General features: G+C 37.5%; 1 protein-coding gene and 1 pseudogene across 1 annotated transcript in view; one reads left to right on the plus strand and one right to left on the minus strand.

Moving 5' to 3' along the window:
* LUZP2 (leucine zipper protein 2) overlaps nucleotides 1-23,120 on the minus strand; it is a 251,799-nt gene that overhangs the window by 121,764 nt on the left and 106,915 nt on the right. Inside the window, exon 4 of the mRNA XM_045895281.3 lies at nucleotides 784-846. Coding sequence (XP_045751237.2) covers nucleotides 784-846 — 63 coding nt within the window. The remainder of the gene's footprint in view (nucleotides 1-783; nucleotides 847-23,120) is intronic.
* On the plus strand, nucleotides 3,162-3,744 carry LOC123857895 (transcription cofactor vestigial-like protein 1; annotated as a pseudogene).

Below are 23,120 nucleotides of genomic sequence, written 5' to 3' on the forward strand. Positions count from 1 at the left end.
TATGAGGACTCTCATGCCTACTCTTTATCTTCACAGGTTTTTCCATTAATAAATCCCTTGCACAATGAGTCTCATATTTTGTGTGCTTGTTGGAGGATCCAGCTAACACAGTGATTGTGGTCTCCTCTCCTCCAGGAAAAGAATGACTTACTGCGACACTGTCTCTAGTATCACATTACTATCACTAAGAATTACATGAGCTTCAAGTCTATAGCATTAAATAGGGGATTCATGAAGCACAGATGGATTTGGGAGATCAGAAGTATAGGAAATTGATTTTAGATAAATCTGAATTAACCAGAATGACTCCCCCACCCCCCACTAAGAAATGCATGAAACAATTTTCCTGCCTAGCAAGTAGACCCATTGATTGTGTTTGTTTCTTAAAGTTTATGGTCAACCCCAGAATCCTCATTCTGACATTTCATTGTCATTGCAAAACTTTGTAGACATCACATAGTAGATGGTTCAAAAAAATAAAAATTTCATTGACCTCCAGGTATTTGCTATTAAGAAAATCCTGATAATCCAGTTAAGGACGGAATCCATAAAATCACTTTAGGGAAGCAACGTTTAACTGGCTTAATTTCTTTTTTTTGGTTATGCAATTTTAAAACACCCCAAAACACCTAAAAGTGTAAAATCTGTTTTCATTTTCCTGTTCCAGTGTTTTCATTTATGTTAGTGACAGACGAAGTGTCCAGGTTTCTGGGTTAAGGAAGAACAATCTGGTGCTAATATTTTGGCACTCTTCATTCCATTGAAGCTAGAAAATGTACTCACCTCTTCTGCATGGATGCCACACAGCTTGCTTCCTGACAAGAGTTTGTTCTTCAAGCTTTTATTCTGATGAAAGAAACATAGTTTATTGCTAAGAAATTATAAACCATTAACAATTCCTTAAATATGTCAGGCGCATTTCTCTGTTTTGTTCATGTATAAGTCCTTCATGATAGGAGATGTAATGGCTTTGCATAAAGTGAGTAGAATCTGTCATGTAAAAGAATGTTTCTTTCATTCAATTAACATTCTGATATCTTCACATTAACATGCTCATTTGAAAAGATGGAACTTTATTTGGCCTTACATTTAATGCTGTTTTATTATATCTGCATATTTTATATTAGAAAATAATTTTAGTTTCAAATCTGCAATTGATGCTGGTTTTTGAACTCACCATCATTAATTTTTGATGTAGTGTTCAATGATTCATTAGGATTCTGGTCACCTTGGATCCTAGTATAATATAGTCACACACCCATGAGGGTCTGTATTCCCTTTAAAGACTACAGCTTTGAGTCCTCTTATATTCTGGAGGCCTGTGAGTTATACTCAAAAGGCTTCTTGATGCTCAGAAGCCATTTCTTTTTTCAGGCCAATAAGTGTACTCTCTTTGCTGGGCTTGAGTCTGGACAGATATGATAATCCTTTGAACTCACCATAATTGACCTTGATTCATAGATGAATGTTTGTTACTTCTGACATAGAAGCCATGTGTTCTTAGCCATCTGAATCTAAAACCCTTACAGAGCTATTCAATTGTATCTGCCTCATTATGCTCAGGCTTTTCTGTCTTTGTCCTGATAACTCAGGTACTTTTAGACAGGTGGGCTAAAGGAGAACAGAAAACTTAATGAAACCCACAGGATTCAGACTTTGTACTGTCTCCACAGGAGAAAACCATGTAGTGGTAAAGTACATCTCATGCATAATGACTCTAAAGAGAGTCGATCTGATGAGCACTATGAGCAAACTGAACACAATTTATGCAGAATGAATGAGTGAATGAATGAATACATCAAATTTGAGAGTTCTTCACTTATAATTCTCACCTTTTGGACATCATTTCCTATTTTATTTTCCTGTCATGCAGGGAGGGGGTACAGCTGCCTCAGTCTGAAAGAAACCTTTGGCTAATTTTTCTTCTTTAGCGAAGAGTTGAAATTCTAAAAAACTCATTTCTTAGAATTTTAGTACTATGAAATGATTTACACAAATGAGGAGTTATCTTGATTCACTCAAGTAATTTTTTTTGGCAAATATTCGTGTTCATCATACAACAAAGCACGAGATTAGAGTTTTTAAAGAGAATTTAATATATATTATCCCTATATTGAGAAAAACTGTAAACTATAACAAGGGGATGAATACCGATGTTCTAAATCTGCAGTGTTGCTCAGATTGTAGGTTAAAAAATACCCTAGTTTCCTTCTGTTTGTGTCTATTTATGATATTTTTGACATATGTAATCTTAATTTTTTCTCATAAATAGTCTATTTCTCCCTTTTTGATTTTTCCTATCATCTTTATACATAGAAATATCTTCATTATCTCTAGAGATTTAATATTCATTTAGATTTTTCATCTTTTTTTTTTTTTTTGAGAGAGAGAGAGAAAGCGAGCATGTGAGCAGCGGGGAGTGGGGCAGAGGGAGAGGGAGAATCTTAAGCAGGCTCCACTGCCCAGTGTGGAGCCTGATGCGAGGCTTGATCTCACAAACCTGAGATCATGATCTGAAATGAAATCAAGAGTAGGACACTGAACCGACTGATCCACCCAGGTGCCCCAGATTTTTCATCTTTTTTAGGGTTATAGTCTTTTAGTGGAAAGACATGGAATTTAAATAAGGTCTATAGTTTGTTTAATAGTATTGTATTAATGTTAATTTTCTGGTTCAATAATTATATTATCACTCTGTATGATGCGGCATTAGAGGTTTGGGGCAAAGATACACAAGAACATTCTATACTAATTTGGCATGCCCTTTTCTATGTCAAAATCTATTTCAAAAAAGTTAAATTACCTAGGGGCGCCTAGGTGGCTCAGTTGGTTGGGCATCCAAGTCTTGATTTTGGCTCAGGTCATGATCTCTGGGTCCTGGGATGGAACCCCATGTCAGGCTCCATGCTCAGCATGGAGTCTGCTTGGGATCATTTCTGTCCCTGTCCCTCTGCCCCTCCCCCTGCTCGTGCCCTCTATCTCCCTAAAATAAATAAAATCTTAAAAAAAAAGTTAAATTATCTAAGAAATTAAAATTAACTCTGAGCTTCTTGAAAGTGGGCCAGGCAGCTCTGGCCATCACAGCACACCATTGCCCAGCCAGAGCATCTTGCTGTCTTAGGTGACGGTCAGGAATTACACCGTCACCTGTATCACTAGAAATGGAAGAAATGGGGAAGACTGCTGTGGAGGTGCAGAGACCTATAAAGACTGAGTGGAATTTCTGGTGTGCCTTTTTCACCTATTTTCAAGGGGCCATCAGCAGCATGGTGGATGAATACCTCTAGAGCTTTGAGCACTGTCAAGAGCCCCCAGGGATTGAGTCCCTTAAGCCAGAGTGAAGATGTGATCCTGACGGATGACAACAACATGTCTCTAAATCAGCGTGGCTGTTTCTCTTCTCAATGGACAAAACCACAACCAGAAGCATCTTTGACATATTCTGTCACCAACTGCAGCTTGAATGGGTCCTATGCCTATGGATCAGTACCCAGAGTCCCAGGCGAGGACCTCTTCCATTCAGTCTGGCAAGCTGTGGCATTTCCCCTCCTCAGCCCGTTCCAGCTTTCCAGAGCCTGACTATTCTCACACCTACTCCACTGGGTATAGTAGTATCATTCATCTCTCTAATCTGGTAGACAGCTTTGTGTTCTAGAGCCTCAGCCTAATGGGAAATAGAAACCCTTCCTAAGTCTCCTCCAGCATGACACATACCTAGCCCATCCTCAGGAACCGGCTGTGTAGGACTGCAATTCTGCCCAGACAGCCAGAAGCATGGGACTGTTCTTCAACCTGCCTCCCAGATCAGCCCACTATAAGAAAATGTACTCCCCCACCCCACACCCACACACCCAGATCGTGGACATGCCAGTGCCAGCCTTACAAGCGAAAAAGGCCAGTCTCCAGAGAGAAGAAATCTATCCTTTTATTAAACTTCAGTTTGAAGAAGAGAACTCCTTTTTTCAAATCTGCTCATGATTTGCCTTCCACAGGATCCCCCCTGATTTCCATAAACAATGTAACCGTCCCTTTAGCTCTTTCACTGCTAGTGACATCTGGGAAATATTAGCTTTCTTTTCAGCACAAAATCATTGGGGCCACCCATGTGGATACCCAGAGCATCCTAGACAAATTGGAGGTGAAAGACAAGGCTTGGTCTATGACATGGCAGCAGGACCTCCCTGCAAATAGTTCCAGAAAAAATGGTACATTTCTCCAATATCATTCATCTCTCTAATCTGGTAGACAGCTTTGTGTTCAGTATGAGCATGGCCCTTAGCGCGTGACAACTCAGGAAGTCGCTGCTACAATGCTCCCCATCCACACACACCCCGCTTGCTCCTGTGGAATAGCTCAGAGGGTGGAAATTAAATGAATTTGTGGATTAAAAAATACTAGTAAAATAAATAAAAATTTAAAAAAATTAAGATAAATAAAATTGAGACAAGATAGGTGAAGTGTATTGGATATGAAGATTTACATACCAACACAAACCATCCACATCTGAGTAACTTGATTAGAAATGATAATGCAGTTAATAATATATTTAAAGTTCAGTGTATGTGGCCTATACTATTTAAAGTTTGCACCTTCACTTAAAGCTTTTTTCCTTTTTTCTTCTTTCCCTTCTTTTTTTTTTTTTAATTCTGTTCAATTCTAAGATAACACAATGAATAGAACTTTATTTCACTGGAAATGCTTATGATGGACTTGGAGAATGCATCTGGAACTGCACAGGGAAGACTGCTTCTCCTCAACATGGGTATCTTGGTGACCACCCCAAAGTGAGCAGTGCTTCCATTATGTGTCCACCATCTGTGCAGGCAGTTGATAATTCTGGGCAACTGTGTAAACCATGTAAAGCAATATGTTTCCATCAAGCTAAATGTCATTTCTAAAGCTTAAGGATTAGAGGATTTCACTCTTTAAAATATACCCAGGGGCACCTGGGTGGCTCAGTTGGTTGAGCGACTGCCTTCGGCTCAGGTCATGATCCTGGAGTCCCGGGATTGAGTCCCGCATCGGGCTCCCTGCTCGGCAGGGAGTCTGCTTCTCCCTCTGACCCTCCCCCCTCTCATGTGCTCTCTGTCTCTCTCATTCTCTGTCTCAAATAAATAAATAAAATCTTAAAAAATAAATAAATAAATAAATAAATAAATAAATAAATAAATAAATAATAAAATAAAATATACCCAGAACTGGGGATAATAATTACAGTCACCCACAAAGGGGCCAATTGTGGCACACAAGGGAGACTTGTCAAGGCCCGTACTAAGATTGTCCTCAGATGACATGTTCTTCAGAAACATGAACGGCACATAGGACCGAAGAGGGAATACTGACTCCCAGACAATTCCCTGATTTAACCTTACCACTTGTGGTTAGTGAGCATACTTCTTTAATTCCAGAAGGAATCATGGCTTGATATCACTTCGGCATTAAGAACACAGTTTTGTTTTGTTTTTTTTACAGTTTTGTAAGCAGACTTATGTCATTTCATCTACCCTCTAAACAGTGGATCTCATCCCTATCAAACCTAATGATGCTTTTACAAGATCTAAAACAACTTACACATATAATTATACCCAAGATGCCAGGATCCAATTATGATTATGCCTCACTTGAGGGAATATGAAGAAAAGTAGATTAAAAGAGTCATCAAATGTTTAAATGTCTGTTCTTCCTGCCTGTCACACTTCCACTATCCCTTATTCTAATAACCATACTCTGATTTTTCTTATGAGCAGTATTTTTCCATGCTAATTCCATGTGGCTGGTATGACTCTAACCCCTCCCACTCTATCTAGGATAAGGATAAAACTCAAGCCCAGCCAATCAGTCTTGGTCCAGATTTGCCAAAATAACATAAACACCGCTGATGAAAAGCTAATATAAATCTTTTCTTTTCAAGAATTATTAAGGAAAAGGTGCTGAGAGTCATCACTAAGTCAGAACCCCTCTGAGACGACCTAAAATGTAAAGGAACACCTGAGTATGGAGAGAGAAATGTTGAATCCTGGTGATAGCGTTGGCCCTTCTTCCCTGCTTCACACTTGCCTGAAGCTAGTATACTCCTGGGTGTTTCAATTACATGCTTCCAGCACCAGCCCTTCGGCTCTCTTGACACCATACTTACATCTTTTTGTCCACCCTATCTTACATAATCACCTAATTCTATCACATCTTTAGGATTCAGAGTAGCAAAGAACATCCAAATAACCATGCTTATATCTAATGCTTAATGCCATAACTTATCAGGATGTGGGCCATCTATTTTGCCTTTTCTAAATGGAAGGCAGACCTTGCTTCCTACCTATTGAGGGAATACTCCCCAACTGGATGCTGTACAAATTTGGGGTAGCATGAAACAAATGTCCCTATGGCCTTCTTGGGAACCCAGCTTGTATATGTGTCAGCCCTGCCTAAAAATGTCATTTAATATTTCCCACTGTCTATAGGATAAATCTCAAACTCATATCTGATAGTAATATAATATCTATTTTAGGAAATAGATCTGCTTAATCTAGTTTTAGTTTTTACCTGGGAACTTAAAACATCACATTTTCAGTAGCATTTACGTGGTTGCTCAAACCCATCAAATGTTCTAGGTTACAAAACAGAAAGAGATATAAGCCTAGTGTATTTCTATAATCTTTCTACATGTAAATGTAAAAATTCCAAATTTGCTGAGTCTAGATTTTACATAGTGCTTTCAAATGAAATTAGGTATTAAGAGGTATTACTGCTTGCAAATAATAAAAACCAATAATAGCAAAATCAAGCAAAACATGAATTTCTTGTGAATATCTCAAGCAGAATAAAGTCTGGGGAATAAGGCTCAGAAAGTAGACAGGAACTAAGTAAGACAAGGTATTTATGACTGTAAGACAGAATACAGTTATTATGACAACTATAAATCACTATACTTATTTACAAGGTGGAATGATGAGGTCTCAATGAATTTTCATGGTAAAAGTCATAACCTGGGACCACTTAGGATTGTCAAATACAATAAATTATGTATATGCATTTATTTATTTTTTAAAAAATATTTTATTTATTTATTTGACAGAGAGAGACACAGCGAGAGAGGGAACACAAGCAGGGGGAGTGAGAGAGGGAGAAGCAGGCTTCCTGCCAAGCAGGGAGCCCAATGTGGGGCTCGATCCCAGGACCCTGGGACCATGACCTGAGCCGAAGGCAGACACTTAATGACTGAGCCACCCAGGTGCCCCTGTATATGCATTTATAATGTTATTTTCTAGATTAAAAATATATATAAACCACTGCTTCCAGGCAGCCAAAACCATGTGTTAATTATCTCCAAAGTGCAATTAAGTGTAAACAAAAAGTAAAAACACCTGCAGTGTTATTCAAAATAAAACCAGACTGCTGTGTCTAACTGTGGAAAGTAGCTCCTATTTTAGAATTTCCTAAAACTGATTTTCGGAAACGATTATATATGACTCCTTGAGACCCACATTTGTTTCAATTTAAATGTGTTTTTAAAATGCCTATAGAAAGGGCATGCTCTTTCAAATAAGTTATTTTGTACTTGGAAATCTTATATCCCATATTAAAGAAAACAATATAGTTTAGGTGTAATATGTAACATAAATACTTTGCTTCTAAAATATTAGCAGATTTTACATTTTATAAATTTTCTAAAAAGTCCCTTATTGAGGACATCTCAGGAAAGGGATGGGATACTGGGCTGAAATTTAAATCATGAGTGTTTGTTTTATTAGTTCTTAGATGTACTTTTTTTTTTACTTCTTACTGTTTCTGAAATCAGGATGTAGTCTACAACATTGTGCACGTCTCATTTAGTATTTACAGTTCACCCACCTTAGGGTTTGTTAAGTCACTTTACAATTGATACTCCTTAAAATTTAAAGACTGTTATTCCACAGTTCTTGTTTCAAAATAAGAGGTAAAGAGGTCAATAAAGGGGAGAATTTTTTCCTCCCATTTAGAAAAGCTTACCTGTAGAAAAAGTAGGGAAAATAAGAAATGTGTATTTGGCCTTTTTATTTGTTCTAAGCCACAGAGAAGACAAAATATACTTTCAAAATAAAGAGAGATAAAATTGTCTATGAAATAGTTTCAAACTGATAATGGAGAAAAAAGGCCAAATACAGATCTTTAGACAACTGAAATACCTTTTGTCAAAAAGACAAAGCTGTTCTCCTGAATGATACAAAAATATAATGTAGGTATCAAGAGAAACACTTACTTGAAACTAAATATTTTCATTAATTTTTTCTGAATCATCCTGTTTAAATATAATGCTATGATTTAATCTATATGTGAACTAATTGCTAACTTTAATAAAGATTTATATTTTACAGAAAGATTTAAAATTGAGTAGGTGTGAATGAAATGATCATTCTATAAACATTTAAATAAAACCACCAGACAACCTTGCATCATCCAAGTGATGGTAGATACCCCAGGTGAGTGTTGTTGGCCTTGCCAACTTCAATTCTAAATTGGTTGTAACAGAAGTTTTACAAGTGCTAATAGATTTCCTCATTGAGGTTAACTCAGGAAGAGTATGGGATATTGAAGTTGGCTCTAATTCATTAGAAAATGTAAGAGTGCTTCATGAGAGTTTTATTCTTGGCTTAGCCCCAAACTAGCTCTAATATCTAGTATAAGTCATCTAACCCCTGGACATATGTGTCAACATATGTTGAAATAATGGAGAATATTTAGGTCATCTCTTAAATTTCTTGCATCTTAAGGACTGCTGTCCTACTATTGAGAGAGGACGTGAGGGATATGAGCTGATGACTTTTTCTGGTATCAAGTAAGAGGTAATTGCATGACATTCCAACTTACTGAGTAAATTAATTAGATATTCTATGTGCTGCTTAGCTGCATCTCATACCCACGAGATCACTTTTCAAATAGTACGGATATAATACAGAACCCCACAGCTGGGTTCTTGAGGCAGAACAATCGTACTTGAATTCCACTTTTTTTTTTTTAAAGATTTTATTTATTTGAGAGAGAGAGAATGAGAGATAGAGAGCACGAGAGGGAAGAGGGTCAGAGGGAGAAGCAGACTCCCTGCTGAGCAGGGACCCCGATGTGGGCATCAATCCTGGGACTTAAGGATCATGACCTGAGCCAAAGGCAGTCGCTTAACCAACTGAGCCACCCAGGCACCCTTGAATTCCACTTTTTATAAGCTCTGTAAATTTGGATGCATCTTGCAACCTCTGAAAATTCCTCTGTTTTCTCATCCATACAATTAGGCAACTGTCATAACCAGCCGGTTCTTAATGGGGCAGTTTATTAAATGAGATTATATAAGCAAAACACTTATGACAGTGACACATAGTGAGCACTTAAAAAATATTAGATCTTACTATTTCAATAAAACTCACTTCACCTTGTACAAATAAAGAAGGAAAACTTTTTTTTGATGATTAGAACAGCACTCCAGAAGTTTCAGGATTTCAGCATTACAAATAAAATATATAAAATTATAAATACATATTACATATATATATAAAATATAAATATATAAACATATGTATATATAGTAGAAGATGGCAGTTAAGTTTCTAGCTAATGAACTCTAATTGATCAATAAATAAAATTTATTGTGGAAGTCATTGCATTCAGTGGTATTTCTTTCTATGTCTGACTTGTTTTTCTTTTAAAATAGACAATTCTCTTGCAGACGGAACCTGCTTCTGCTGTCATTACTAACTCCCTTCCCTTATCAGAGAGCTCTCATTCTGATGGGTTAAAAAATGTAGCTAAATGTATGAAATGGCATTCACTCCAGAAATAAATTTATGGAAAAAAAAACATTAATATTCTTGTCAACATTTATAAAAACCTTTTTTGTACTAGGAATGGGGCTAAAACAATCCCTCTTTTCAAGGAGTTTGCAATCCATGAAGGAGGCTGAGAGTAGCACTCAAAGGCTCTGGAGGGGCAGCTACTCAGGGAGTGACACTGAGCTGTCCTTAGCTGTGTTAAAGGAGTCAGCTTAATAACAGGAAGAGGCAAGAGAGAGGGGAGAGTAGGTGCATTTGAACTACAAGATGCTCAGTGGCAACATGCATAAAGTAGCAGTGAGAGAGTAGAAAGATGAGACTAAAGACTGGGGTTAGCCACATTAGCAATGAATGTGTAGCATGGAAGTCACGTGATCAGATTTACTTTTTATAAAAATGAAATAGGAGTTTGCCTCCATTAGGTTTTATTTGCAGTTATAGTTTAGGCAGTATTCTACGGAGAGAATAAAAAAGTCATAGAACTCAATAACAATGAAATCTGATTAAAACATGGGCAGAGGAACTGAACAGACATTTTCCAAAGAGGACAAATGAAGGGCTAACAGGTACATGAAAAAGTGTTCGACATCACTAGTCTCAGAAAAACGCAAAGCAAAACCACAGGGAGATGTCACGTCACTCCCGTTAGAATGGTTATCATCAAAAAGACAAGAAGAGAAAACAAGCATTGGCAAGGATGTAGAGAAAAGGGAACCCCGGTGCACTGTCAGGGGGGATGCAAATTTGTACAGCCACCATGGAAAATAGTAAGGAAGTTCCTCAAGACCTTAAAAATAGAATTATGCTATGATCCAGCAATCCTACTTCTGGGTATATATCCAAAGGAGATGAAAACAGGATATTGAAAAGATGTCTGCATTCCCATGTTTATTGCACCATTATTCACAATATACAAGACACAGAAACATCGTTAAGCGTCTGTCAGTGAATGTATGGATAAGGAAGATGTGAAACACACACACACACACACACCAGGAATGTTATTCACCCATGAGAAAGAAGAAACTCCCACCATTTGCAACAACATGGATGGACACTGAAGGCATTATGCTAAGTGAGATAAGTCAGAGAAAGACAAATACTCTATGGCATCTCTTATATGTGGAATCTGAAAAAGCTAAACTTATAGAATCAGAGAATAGAATACTGGTTACCAAAACCTGGGGGTTGGGGGAAATGGGGAGATGTTGGCCAAAGGGTACAAATTTCCAGTTAGAAGATGAGTAAGTTCTAGGGATCTAATGCACAACATTGTGACTATATATAGTTAGATATACTGTATCATATGCTTGAAAGTTGCTAAAGAAGGAAGATCTTAAAGGTTCTAACCACCAAAAAGAAATGGTAATTATGTGACAAGATGGAGGTATTAGCTAAAGCTATGAGAGTGATTACACTGCAATATATAAATGTATCACGTGAACATGGAACACACCTTAAACTTTGACAATGTTGTATGTCAATTATACCTCAATAAATCTGGAAAAATAAATGAGTGCTGAGTATATGTGTGTTTAAACTATCATTTGTTGAATGCTTACTTTGTGCCAGCTATTATACAATTATTTGCCTGTAGGGCTGCTATGAGGATTCAGTGACAAAGTAATGAGGATTCAGTGAAATAACTTATATATCCTCATTACTTTTTCACTGAATCCTCATAGCAGCCCTACAGGCAAAAATTCTTAATCATCTCCATTTTTAAAATTTATTTATTTATTTATTTTCTTTGAGAGAGAGAGAGAGAGAGAGACAGAAAGCGTGAAGAGGAGCGGGGTGGGGGAGAGGGATTGGTGGAGAGAGGCAGAGGGAGAAGAACGAGAGAGAATCATTTTTTAAAAAATATTTATTTGACAGAGAGAGCACAAGTAGGCAGTGAGGCAGGCACAGGGAGAGGAGAAGCAGGCTCCCCACCGAGCAGAGAGCCCAATGTGGGGCTCAATCCCAGGACACTGGGATCATGACCTGAGCTGAAGGTAGATGCTTAACCGACAGAACCACCTGGGTGCCCCTAAAGAGAGAGAATCTTAAGCAGCCTCCATGCTCAGTGCAGAGCCCAACTCTGGGGTTCCATCTCACAACCCTGAGATCATGATCTGAGTCAAAATCAAGAGTCGGATGCTAAAGTGACTGAGCCACCCAGGTGCCCCTAATTATCTCCATTTTAGAAATGACAAAGCTGGGATTAGTCCAGGTCTAACACTGGCCAAAAAACCATGTTCTTCTCCAGCATGCTGTATAGTTTTTACCAATTCTTCTTTGCTTATAGAGAAATACAGAAGAGAGAGAGAGAGAAAGGTAGAGAAAGAAAATAAGTCCTCGATTTCTACTGAGTAATAGACAACCAAAATGTACATAAACGTGAAATTTGTCTTTGAATTTTTAATTCCAGATACATGCATTTTTACCGATCAATCCAACCCCAACAGGTAATACAATAAAGCATGGTTTATAAAATAACTTTACCCCTAGAGCAGTAAGGCAAAGTAAATTTGTTGTGAAATCATTAGGAAAGATCAGAAAATTCACTTGTAATTACTTCCGAGAATATCCTCAGCTCTGCCCAGTTAAGTCTTGAACACCTGCCATCCTCTCTTTGCAGTACTGCTGGGAATTCCTAGCTCAATAAAGTCATTCCATCCTAAGAACACAGTTGAGTAACTACAACTGAGAGGAGATCTCCTTTGTTCTTGTCTTTAACTTTGTGGGAAACCTGAAATCTTTTCTTGCTTTTTTTCCCCAGAGTTTTACCAACATTTCCTCAGGCCCAAGATTAAAAAAAAAAAAAGTGTTAAGACATATTTCCACATTGAAATAAAAATGGTACAACTGCATAAGACATATCAAGGCTGTGTCATTTAAACCTAATACCATTAACTTTAAAAATTGTTTTGTTCAGTCTTTGCTACTCAGTTACCATTGCACAAATGATGACTAAAGGTCATTAATGCTTGCTTACAAGAATAAATTGGGACCTAGTTTATTATTTATGATTTAATTGAATCTTGCCAAATATTAACTGCTGTCAGCAATTCCTTTTTAACATAGTACTAGTGAGGCTCTGATGTTGTAGTTCAAGCCAGACAATAAAGTTTAACATAAATTTCAAAGGAAGATGATTTATTTAATACTTGGGGTTTCTTTTTTCCTCCTAGGATTGCTGAAAAATACCCACCAGATATGGCAGGAAGAAAAGGCTTATCATTTGCTTTTGTGCTCCAAGCTTGTGTAAATTAGCACTGTGGATGGTTTTATGTGTTGAATTGATTGAGTCATTAATAGAATAAAGACTTTTTTAAACAATACCATAAATTTGACTCCACTAATAAGGGATGTGTCTTGTTACAGTGGACAAGATCTAGTTTTCTTCAATGCCCTCAGCCTATATTTGATTTATAATTCCATATATGTATATATCCATAAACAATACATACACTTTTAGAAAATGTGCACTAACTTCATTTAATGATCTCATGGCTGCCAAATCCATGGGACAATTCTTGGTTCTTGTTTTTCTTGTTTTGTCACCAGGATTTGACAGTGGATCATTCCCTCTCCTTGAAAGAGTTGGGTTTATTTTCAACTTGTTTTATGAAATGCCTCACTCTTGATTTTTTTTTCTCTCTCTCTCTCTTCCTTTATAAAAAAGCTCCCTCAATTGCCTTTTGCCAATCCCCACTTCTTCTCTGACATCTCAACTCTGGAGTAACTCATGGCTGAGTACTTGACATTTTCTCACTTTGCCCTCACTACCTCAGTAATCCCATTCATGATCATGGCTTTAAACACAGTCTTTGGCAAGGTTTACCAAATTTATATCTCCTGACTTGACCTCTCTTCTCAACGTCCACTGCTACCTCATCCATCACATGTAGTCATCTCAAATCTCAGGTATCCAAAATTAGTGCCATCTTTTTCCCTATCCTCCTTCACCTACAGTCTTCTTCTTAGTTAAGGACAATGTCGTCTTTCTGTTAACTCTAAGAACCTTGGAGCGTTCTTCACTCTTGCCATTCTGTCACAACGTATATAAGTTACCCAATACATATAGTTGTCTTCATTATAAAATATATGTTCAGACTTAAATGTTGCATCTGCATCACTCTCTCTATTCTCTTTTTCAAGAACTCCTACTAGACATATATTTCAGACTGTCAATCTTTTATCCGCATCTCTTAACCACACACATACTCTCTCTCATATACACACACATTCACTTGTACTTTTTATTGGTATGAAATTCTAAGTTAAACCCTCAAATTATGCTGAGGCATAATTTGTCCAGACAAGAGTTGCCCCCGCCCAGAGTAGCTTTATTTTTATTTTAAATTATTTCAATGACTATACATACTTTTTCTTTTCAATCTTTGGACTCTTCAGAGTGACTGAGCGGTTTTTTTTAGGTTTCTTCCTTCAGAAGATACAATGTCAGATACAATGTTCTTTATAGAGTATGAACATAATAAAGTTTGTACTGGATATTAAACTCAAAACCTGTAGTTATGTCATAGAGAAATATATAAGGGATGGATTTCATTTATTTATATTCTGACAATTCTCAAATTACATGTTTCTTTCATACCCATAGCTGAGTCATAATAATCCTTAGTGCTGGACTCAATGTTGGATCTGGCTAACAAACAAACAAACAAACAAACAAAACACCCAGCTGTCATATTTCATAAATAAGAATATGTTTGACTGGAAAGGTTTTAATTGAAAGGCTTTGTCTAAAACTACGATGCAGTTTTATATGGGACACTCCACAATGTATGAAAAGCATAGTTCTCCCATGAGGTCCAGCATGTTATAGGTTAAGAACTATAATAAGCTCCCCTCCCCACCAAGATAAAGTTTAAATTGTGGCTTCTGGAAAAAAGAAGGGGGAAAAAAAGGTATTTACAGATAGAAAGCATGAATGCTTTCATATAGGTACATCAGGGGAAATACTGAAGATGGGAAGTTTTCCTTTCTTTCAAACATTAGGTAGATGTGTCTATTTCATAGGTATATGCAAAAATAAAATAGAATTTCTACTCTGTCTATAGCCATAGTTGGGCCTAATCTGCATTGATTCAAATGCTGGTTCTTAGGTAACAGTATGATTAATATCATTCCTTGCACTAGAATGTTACACTTTTTGTTACAGAGTAATCTGGATTCTACCTGACTTAATGAATAGAACAAACTGAACTGCACTAAGATCTTAGCACTGGTTAGATTGTTTCTTCTAGATATTTGCACAAACCATGGTTGAGCCTGGCTAACACTGCTGGTAACAAATTAATGATAACTGCTTAGTGTTTTCTATTACCCTAAAGAAGTTCAGATGGATCAAAATAAATTTTTGAATTAAGTGTGATGCTTAAATCACAACGTGCTTTATTTAGGGTCAAATGCATCTGCTGCCATCATTTTCTTAAGCATAAATTTGCTCAGTCTTATCCGAAAGTGTGCTCATAAGCCTTAAATAGCACGCATTTTGCCAGTATCCTTTCCTAGTTATTTAAAACTTAATAATCCTGCTACAGCAATTGCACTCCAAGTGATTGGGCAAGCTGTGAGAAGAGTGACTGGTGGTGCTGTACAGACTTTCTCCTTTGAAAGGAAATTATGTCACTATGAATTTTTTGCATGTGAATGAGTATTTTGATCTTGGTGGAAACATCTGTTTAGAGTGCCTTCATCTGTTTAGAATGCTATGGAGGAGGGGGGCGGAGCAAGATGGCAGAGGAGTAGGAGACCTGGATTTCGTCTCCTCTCAGGAATTCAGCTGGATAGGGATCAAACCATTCTGAACACCTACAAACTCAACAGGAGATCGAAGAAACAGATCAACAAAACTAGGAGCTGCTTCTTTCAAAAAATTAATAAGATTGATAAACCCCTGGCCAGACTTACCAAAAAGAAAAGAGAAACGACCCAAATAAATAAAATCATGAATGAAAGAGCAGAGATCACAACCAACACCAAAGAAATACAAACAATTATAAGAACATATTATGAGCAACTCTATGCCAGCAAACTAGATAACCTGGAAGAGATGGATGCATTCCTAGAGATGTATCAACTACCAAAACTGAACCAGGAAGAAATAGAAAACCTGAACAGACCTATAACCACTAAGGAAATTGAAGCAGTCATCAAAAATCTCCCAAAAAACACAAGCCCAGGGCCAGATGGCTTCCCAGGGGAATTCTACCAAACATTTCAAGAAGAATTAATACCTATTCTTCTGAAACTGTTCCAAAAAATAGAAACGGAAGGAAAACTTCCAAACTCATTTTATGAGGCCAGCATTACCTTGATCCCCAAACCAGACAAAGACCCCATCAAAAAGGAGAATTACAGACCAATATCCCTGATGAACATGGATGCAAAAATTCTCACCAAAATACTAGCCAATAGGATCCAACAGTACATTAAAAGGATTATTCACCATGACCAAGTGGGATTTATCCCTGGGCTGCAAGGTTGGTTCAACATCCGCAAATCAATCAATGTGATACAATACATTAACAAAAGAAAGAACAAGAATCATATGATCCTCTCAATAGATGCCGAAAAAGCTTTTGACAAAGTACAGCATCCTTTCTTGATCAAAACTCTTCAGAGTATAGGGATAGAGGGTACATACCTCAATATCATAAAAGCCATCTATGAAAAACCTACAGCAAATATTATTCTCAATGGGGAAAAACTGAGAGCTTTCCCCCTAAGGTCAGGAACACGGCAGGGATGTCCACTATCACCACTGCTATTCAACATAGTATTGGAAGTCCTAGCCACAGCAATCAGACAACAAAAAGAAATCAAAGGCATCCAAATTGGCAAAGAAGAAGTCAAACTCTCACTCTTTGCAGATGATAGGATACTTTATGTGGAAAACCCAAAAGACTCCACCCCAAAACTGCTAGAACTCATACAGGAATTCAGTAAAGTGGCAGGATATAAAATCAATGCACAGAAGTCAGTGGCATTCCTATACACCAACAACAAGACAGAAGAAAGAGAAATTAAGGAGTCGATCCCATTTACAATTGCACCCAAAACCATCAGATACCTAGGAATAAATCTAACCAAAGAGACAAAGGATCTGTACTCAGAAAACTATAAAATACTCCTGAAAGAAATAGAGGAAGACACAAAGAAACGGAAAAACGTTCCATGCTCATGGATTGGAAGAACAAATATTGTGAAGATGTCAATGCTACCTAGAGCAATCTACACATTCAATGCAATCCCCATCAAAATACCAACCACTTTTTTCAAAGAAATGGAACAAATAATCCTAAAATTTGTATGGAACCAGAAAAGACCCCGCATAGCCAGAGGAATATTGAAAAAGAAAAGCAAAGCCGGCGGCATCACAATTCCGGACTTCCAGCTCTATTACAAAGCTGTCATCATCAAGACAGCATGGTACTGGCACAAAAACAGACACATAGATCAATGGAACAGAATAGAGAGCCCAGAAATGGACCCTCAACTCTATGGTCAACTCATCTTCGACAAAGCAGGAAAGAATGTCCAATGGAACAAAGACAGTCTCTTCAACAAATGGTGTTGGGAAAATTGGATAGCCACATGCAGAAGAATGAAACTGGACCATTTCCTTACACCACACACAAAAATAGACTCCAAATGGTTGAAAGACCTCAATGTGAGACAGGAGTCCATCAAAATCCTAAAGGAGAACACAGGCAGCAACCTCTTTGACCTCAGCCGAAGCAACTTCTTCCTAGAAACATCGCCAAAGGCAAGGGAAGCAAGGGCAAAAATGAACTATTGGGACTTCATCAAGATAAAAAGCTTTTGCAAAGCAAAGGAAACAGTCAACAAAACCAAAAGACAACCGACAGAATGGGAGAAGATATTTGCAAATGACATATCAGATAAAGGGCTAGTATCCAAAATCTATAAAGAACTCATCAAACTCAACACCCAAAGAACAAAGAATCCAATCAAGAAATGGGCAGAAGACATGAACAGACATTTTTCCAAAGAAGACATCCAAATGGCCAACAGACACATGAAAAAGTGCTCAATATCGCTCAGCATCAGGGAAATCCAAATCAAAACCTCAATGAGATACCACCTCACACCAGTCAGAATGGCTAAAATTAACAAGTCAGGAAACGACAGATGTTGGTGGGGATGCGGAGAAAGGGGAACCCTCCTCCACTGTTGGTGGGAATGCAAGCTGGTGCAGCCACTCTGGAAAACAGTATGGAGGTTCCTCAAAAAGTTGAAAATAGAGCTACCACATGATCCAGCAATTGCACTACTGGGTATTTACCCCAAAGATACAAAAGTAGGGATCCGAAGGGCTACCTGCACCCCGATGTTTATAGCAGCAATGTCCACAATAGCCAAACTGTGGAAAGAGCCAAGATGTCCATCGACAGATGAATGGATAAAGAAGATGTGGTATATATATACAATGGAATATTATGCAGCCATCAAAAGGAATGAGATCTTGACATTTGCAACCACGTGGATGGAACTGGAGGGTATTATGTTGAGTGAAATAAGTCAAACAGAGAAAGACATGTATCATATGATCTCACTGATATGAGGAATTCTTAATTGCAGGAAACAAACTGAGTGTTGTTGGAGTGGGGGGTGGGGTGGGAGGGATGGGGTGACTGGGTGATGGACACTGGGGAGGGTATGTGCTCTGGTAAGCGCTGTGAATTGTGCAAGACTGTTGAATCTCAGATCTGTACCTCTGAAACAAATAATGCAATATATGTTAAGAAAAAAAGAAGAAGAAGAAGGTAGCGGGAGGGGAAGAATGAAGCAGGGGAAATGGGAGGGGTAGACGAACCATGAGAGACAATGGACTCTGAAAAACAAACTGAGGGTTCTAGAGGGGAGGGGGTGGGAGGATGGGTTAGCCTGGTGGTGGGTATTGAGGAGGGCATGTTCTGCATGGAGCACTGGGTGTTATGCACAAACAATGAATCATGGAACACTTCATCTAAAGCTAATGATGTAATGTATGGGGATTAACATAAGAATAAAAAAAAAAAAGAATGCTATGGAGGAGACAGTTGCTCAAATACTGATGCTAAAAGATTTCATGGCAAAGTTGCCTCTCTCCATTCTAGGGCTGGCCTCTAATGGTGTCAGAAATTTCACCATTAAAGCCAGAACTCTGGTGTTGATTTCATCCACTTTGTCATTTATTCATCTGTTCTTCAAATATTAAATAAGTGCTCCTGTAAACCATGCAGGGTAGGTACAGCAAGGTATTAACATACAATATTCGATGCTCCACATTATGTGTCGTTAGGGAACTGAAAATTAAAACAGCAATGAGATACTATTCACATCTATTAAAATGACAAAAATTCAAAACACTGACAACACCAAATGCTTTCAAGGATATGGAACAATAGGAATGCTCGTTTACTGCTGGTGAGATTACAAAATGGCATAGCCACTTTGGAAGACAGTTTGGCAGTTTCTTATAAAACTATGTATGCTCTTACCATATGATCCAGCAATAATGGCCTTTGGTATTTACTCAAAGGAGTTCAAAATTATATCCTGCACAAGGATGCTTATAGCAATTTTATTTATAATTGCCAAAACTTGGAAGTGACCAGGTGTTCTTCAGTAGGTGAGTGAATGAATAAACTGTGTTACATCCAGAAAATGGAATATTATTCACACTAAAAATACCCAAGCTATCAGGGCATAAGAAAACAAAAGTACACTTAAATGCACATCACTAAGTATAAGGAGTCAAACTGAATAGGCTATATACTCTAAGATTGCAACTATACAACATTCTGAAAAAGAAAAAAAATTATGGAGACAGCAAAAAGTTTACTGTTTGCTAGGGGCTCAAATGAAGGAGATGAATAGACCACAAAAGAATTTTAGGGCAGTGAAACTAATCTCTATGAGACCATAATGGTGGATACATGTTCTTATACATTTGTCAAAATCCGTAGAATATACAACACCATGAGTGAAGCCTAATGGAAGCTATGGCCTTTGGGTGATAGTGATGGTCAATGTAGATTCATCAGTTTCAACAAATGTACCACTTTTGTGTAGGATGTTGACAGTGAAGGAGACTGTGGATCTATGACGGCATAGGGTGTATGGGAACTGTGTACTTTCTACTCAGTTTTGATATAATCCTAAAACTACTCTAAAATATAAAATTAAAATAAACAAACAAACCTGTTCAAAACTACTAAAAACATAATAATATCTGACCTTACAATCTACAAAATAATAGACTTAAGTAATTGGTATATTTAGCATTTAAACCAAGTATATTGGATCTCCCATGTAAAATATATGTTTTTTTAAGGAATAAAATCAGCATGATTGCATGAAGAGATGGATATTAATAAAAAATATTTTTAAAAAACAGCTTTATAATAAAACTACCTAACTTTGATAAAGTGGCTTTATGTCACAGAGAGCTCTTTGAAAGATCCTAAAGGAGCAGTTTAATAGTTAAGAACTTAAGATCTATTTAAATAATGGACTGTAAAACAGAGATCACAAATTAAGCTGTAAGTATCCTTTCTATTGTTTGCTAAAGTAACTAAAAAATAACAAATAAGCACATTAAAAAGAAAATACTAATAATTCTTCAACTTGACACATTTTCACAAATATAGTCATTTAAAAATAAGTAAAATGTATACAATTGATTTTTTTTATCTTCTTTAGTCTTTACAAACTTGTCACAGAAACTGCTCTCTGAAATTCCAATATGCCTGTAGAAGCACTTTGCTTTATTGTAGATCTCATTTATGTCAGCAAACATTTTTTTCCACTTTAATTTTACATTGGAATTTTAAGTGATTATTTTCATGTTATGACTCAAAGTTTTGACTCCTGTTTCTATAACAGAGTGGTCCCAGGAAAAGAGAATATATATGTTGGGTAAATACTATTTAACTTTTTCTGAATATTTGAAGCATTTGGTTTTAAAATCAAATCACTTTAAACTTTCTCTAGTTACTTCTCATTTTTCTCCCAAATACATAATCAAGTGCTTCAGTTTTGGCCTTGAAGAACTCATGCAAAAGCACACTATTGGTCCCCCCTTACACAACACTCACCCATCCTGTCCACAGAGATGTCAGATCTAGTGTTATTTTTTTTTTTCACTGCATAAACTTCTCTTGCTAAGACGCATGTTCTAACCCTACTTTTTTTTTTTTTTTGCTAATACTCAAGCCCCTTCTTTTCATTATTGCTGAATATCTTTATCCAAGAATAACTTTGATTTCCCTTAAACTATAACCAAAATATCTCAGTTAATTGAAAAGCAATGTAACTGAACTTTAAATGCATTAACACACTGAAATGCATTAAATCATTAAAGACCCGACATATCAGAATGGAAGTTATGAGTATGCCAAATATTAAACCCAGGTAACAGTAAAATCACGAAACTTGGATTAGGTGACTCTCTTACGCTCAGATGGCAAACAAGAAACAAAGCCAAGATTCAAATCCAGGTTTTGACCTCCATCAGCTCTCCTGTGTCCATGGCTCAGGCTTATAAAAACCATATCTCTGCCTCCCACCCCAAAGTCCCTAACAACTCGGCTTAGAAAAAACTCTCTCCTGTGAAGCAACAATTGCCATGCTGTACAAAGCACTTTCCACAACACAGATACATCTGAAAGGACATATTGTTGTCTAGGATGGTATTATAGTTAAGGAAGAAGGAAGGCAGGGAAACTTCTTTTCAAAGACAAAAACAAAACAAAACAAACAAAAACCTAAAGCAGCTAAGAAATGCCCAGCACTGCACAAAATCTCAGAGATACGATAATAAACGAGATGTAGTCTTCACCATCTACAATTTTACAGTCTAACCCCGATGTACGCAGAGAGTGAGGGGAACCTTACAAGCTGGATGTCAACACAGAAATGGGTTGTTTACGTACCAAACTTTTCCAGGAACTTCCGATAAGCCAGTGGGTCTCAAAATATGTTTTCCGGACCAGCAACAAGCATCACCTGGGTACTTACGAGAAATATAAATTCGGAGGCCCCAAACTGTCCTTGACTTACTTAATCAAAAGCTCTGAGGGCGGGCCCTGGCTATTCTGCTGCTCACTCAAGTCTGAGAAGCACTGCTGAACACAAATGTAATAATTTGTCCAGATTTATACAGGTAAGTCTAATGGGTATTCCATTCCTGGTTTTATGCCCACGGCTAAATAAAATCTGTCTAGTTCATATCACTTACAAAGGTTTTAAGTGAACTGCTCCCATTCCTTCACCTCCACCACCGCACCCTGAGTGATTTTAAATGCTACAGATTACCTAACACATGGCTACCTTCATATGCTACTCCGGTATCATTGCTAAGCAGCCCTCTCCAATGTGGTCAAAGCACACCCATAAATCTTTCTGGCTGCAGTTCTGTGACGGGGCTATTTTTCATGATGATGACAATATATTTCAAAAAGCCTTTAACATAAACCTTGCACTGTACACTTCCCATGAAAAATAAATCAGTCATCTAAATAACCTTACTAAAACCCAATTCCACAGGCATTCCCTTGGTATGGTGTTAGGGCCTTGGAACTCAATGCTGCCCATTTGACTGGCAGGTATGTTTTCTCCCCAGCTCATCAGGCTTCTGATGCCAAATGCACACTCGGCTCGTGTTTTCCACTCAAGGGTTTTTGGCTTGGAGTTCACTCGAGTCTCTCTTAAAGCTTAGAACTGGAGGCAGATTTTTTTTTTTCTAAGTTACTCGACCAATCTTAGCATAGAATTATCTTCATCACAGAGTCAAAATGTTGTCACTCTATTCTTTAAAGGTGTTAAGAGCCAGACTCCTGCTCACTGGATGTGTTACCACCTCCCTGGTGTTACCCTTGCCTGTTTGATCCTCATCTCCATATCTACATTCCACCATCAAAGAAGGGGGAAAGAAAAAGAGGAGAGTAAATGGATTTTACTTTATGGATACAATCTGAAAGGTGCCCACATCTCTTCTGTTTATAGAACAATGGACAGCAATTAGGCACATGGCCCCAGCAAGCTGCACAGGAAGCTGGGAAATGTTTATTCTGGGTATCAATTTGCGTAAATGAAAGTGGACTATTGTTTCAGAACAGAGAGAACAGCTATTGCTGGAGAACTGTTGATCTTTGCCACTTTTTCCTGGTTAACTAGCAGAACACATGAGAAGCAGCATTTTCAGCTGAAAGCATTAGTCCACCTATTGCCTGCTCCATCCTCTATGAGTCTGCAGAAATTGGTCAATTATGTATTTTGGTCCTTGTTCCCAAGCCACTTGTG

This window comes from Mirounga angustirostris, unplaced genomic scaffold (genome assembly GCF_029215605.1).
Source record: "Mirounga angustirostris isolate CCGP_5_RB_7025 unplaced genomic scaffold, mMirAng1.0.hap1 SCAF_13, whole genome shotgun sequence".
In the NCBI taxonomy this organism is placed as follows: Eukaryota; Metazoa; Chordata; class Mammalia; order Carnivora; family Phocidae; genus Mirounga; species Mirounga angustirostris.